The sequence below is a fragment of the Poecilia formosa genome, unplaced genomic scaffold, assembly GCF_000485575.1.
Source record: "Poecilia formosa unplaced genomic scaffold, Poecilia_formosa-5.1.2 Scaffold383, whole genome shotgun sequence".
In the NCBI taxonomy this organism is placed as follows: Eukaryota; Metazoa; Chordata; class Actinopteri; order Cyprinodontiformes; family Poeciliidae; genus Poecilia; species Poecilia formosa.
The window spans coordinates 285,908-286,963 of NW_006800322.1; the positions used below are offsets into that span (position 1 = coordinate 285,908).

The following is a 1,056-nucleotide window of genomic DNA, read 5'->3' on the forward strand; positions in this document are numbered from 1 at the left end:
ATACATATATGTATGCAAATAGATCAACAAATCTATTATGACAACAAAATTACTTTATTCTCAGCTGTCTTTCTTTCCAACATTTTATTCAGCCTTATATCAGCTGAAGCTCCTTCTGCAAGACAGTTCCAAAATAAGCCCTCACCTTGATATAAAGCATATGATCCCTTATGATTACATCTGGATATCTCATATCCATGGCCCCAATTAAATAATTTCAATAAGCAAACAAAAATCCTTAAAGTTAGTGAGATCAGGTTATTTCCAGGATGCATAGAATACTCAGGAGGAAAACCCAAAAACAAATTAAGCAATGAAGGAAATGGGAAACCTTTATGCTCAACCAAATTCCTTTAAAAGGAAAAGAAAATAGCAATATGAAGTCATAATGCTATTTCATATTGCCAAATGCCTAAACATTAATGACAGTGATCCCTGATGGCAGCTGCCTCTTACTGTGTGGTAAAGTGATGTTCCCAGTTCTCCACATCATAATCTAACTGGACCTAACCATGAACACTTGAGTAAATTCAGATTCCATCTCTTTTTATGGGGTTTAAAGGAATGGAGCTAAACGCTTTGCTGTCTGATGCATTAGAACACCCCGGAAATGATTTCCCAGGCTAATGGTGGATGTTACTGGTCTGGCCTGGTCAGAGGCAACCGGAGAGAGAGTCTCCTCTTACCCCGGTGCTGACAGGACTGCAGTCGTACCGACTACTGTTCCTACTGTTTCCAGCTCGGAGGCCCACAGCCAGCTGATCTGAAGCCTGGAATGTAAGGGTCACAACATTCGGTGATTAAACACCGAATGTTGTTTAATCGGTGTTTAATGGTTAGATAATGGTTATTATCTAACCATTAATAACTATGGTTATTAATGGTTAGATAATAATATATGTGTTTAATCACATTGGCTTTCTTACAGTCACTGTTGAGTTTTTTGATTCTTGCTTTTCAAGGATGTCGTGAGCCGCACTCAGCATGACCACATAAGCAAAGTTGTTGCAAAGTCCAAGGAGCCTGAAGAAGGAACAAGACAAAAGGAGCATATAT

At 38.7% G+C, this 1,056-nt stretch overlaps 1 protein-coding gene across 1 annotated transcript in view; it reads right to left on the reverse strand.

Moving 5' to 3' along the window:
• Positions 1–1,056, reverse strand: part of cln3 (CLN3 lysosomal/endosomal transmembrane protein, battenin) — an 11,762-nt gene that overhangs the window by 9,808 nt on the left and 898 nt on the right. The window contains exons 3-4 of the mRNA XM_007575618.2: positions 927–1,023; positions 687–770 (exon numbers count right to left, since the gene is read on the reverse strand). Coding sequence (XP_007575680.1) covers positions 687–770; positions 927–1,023 — 181 coding nt within the window. The remainder of the gene's footprint in view (positions 1–686; positions 771–926; positions 1,024–1,056) is intronic.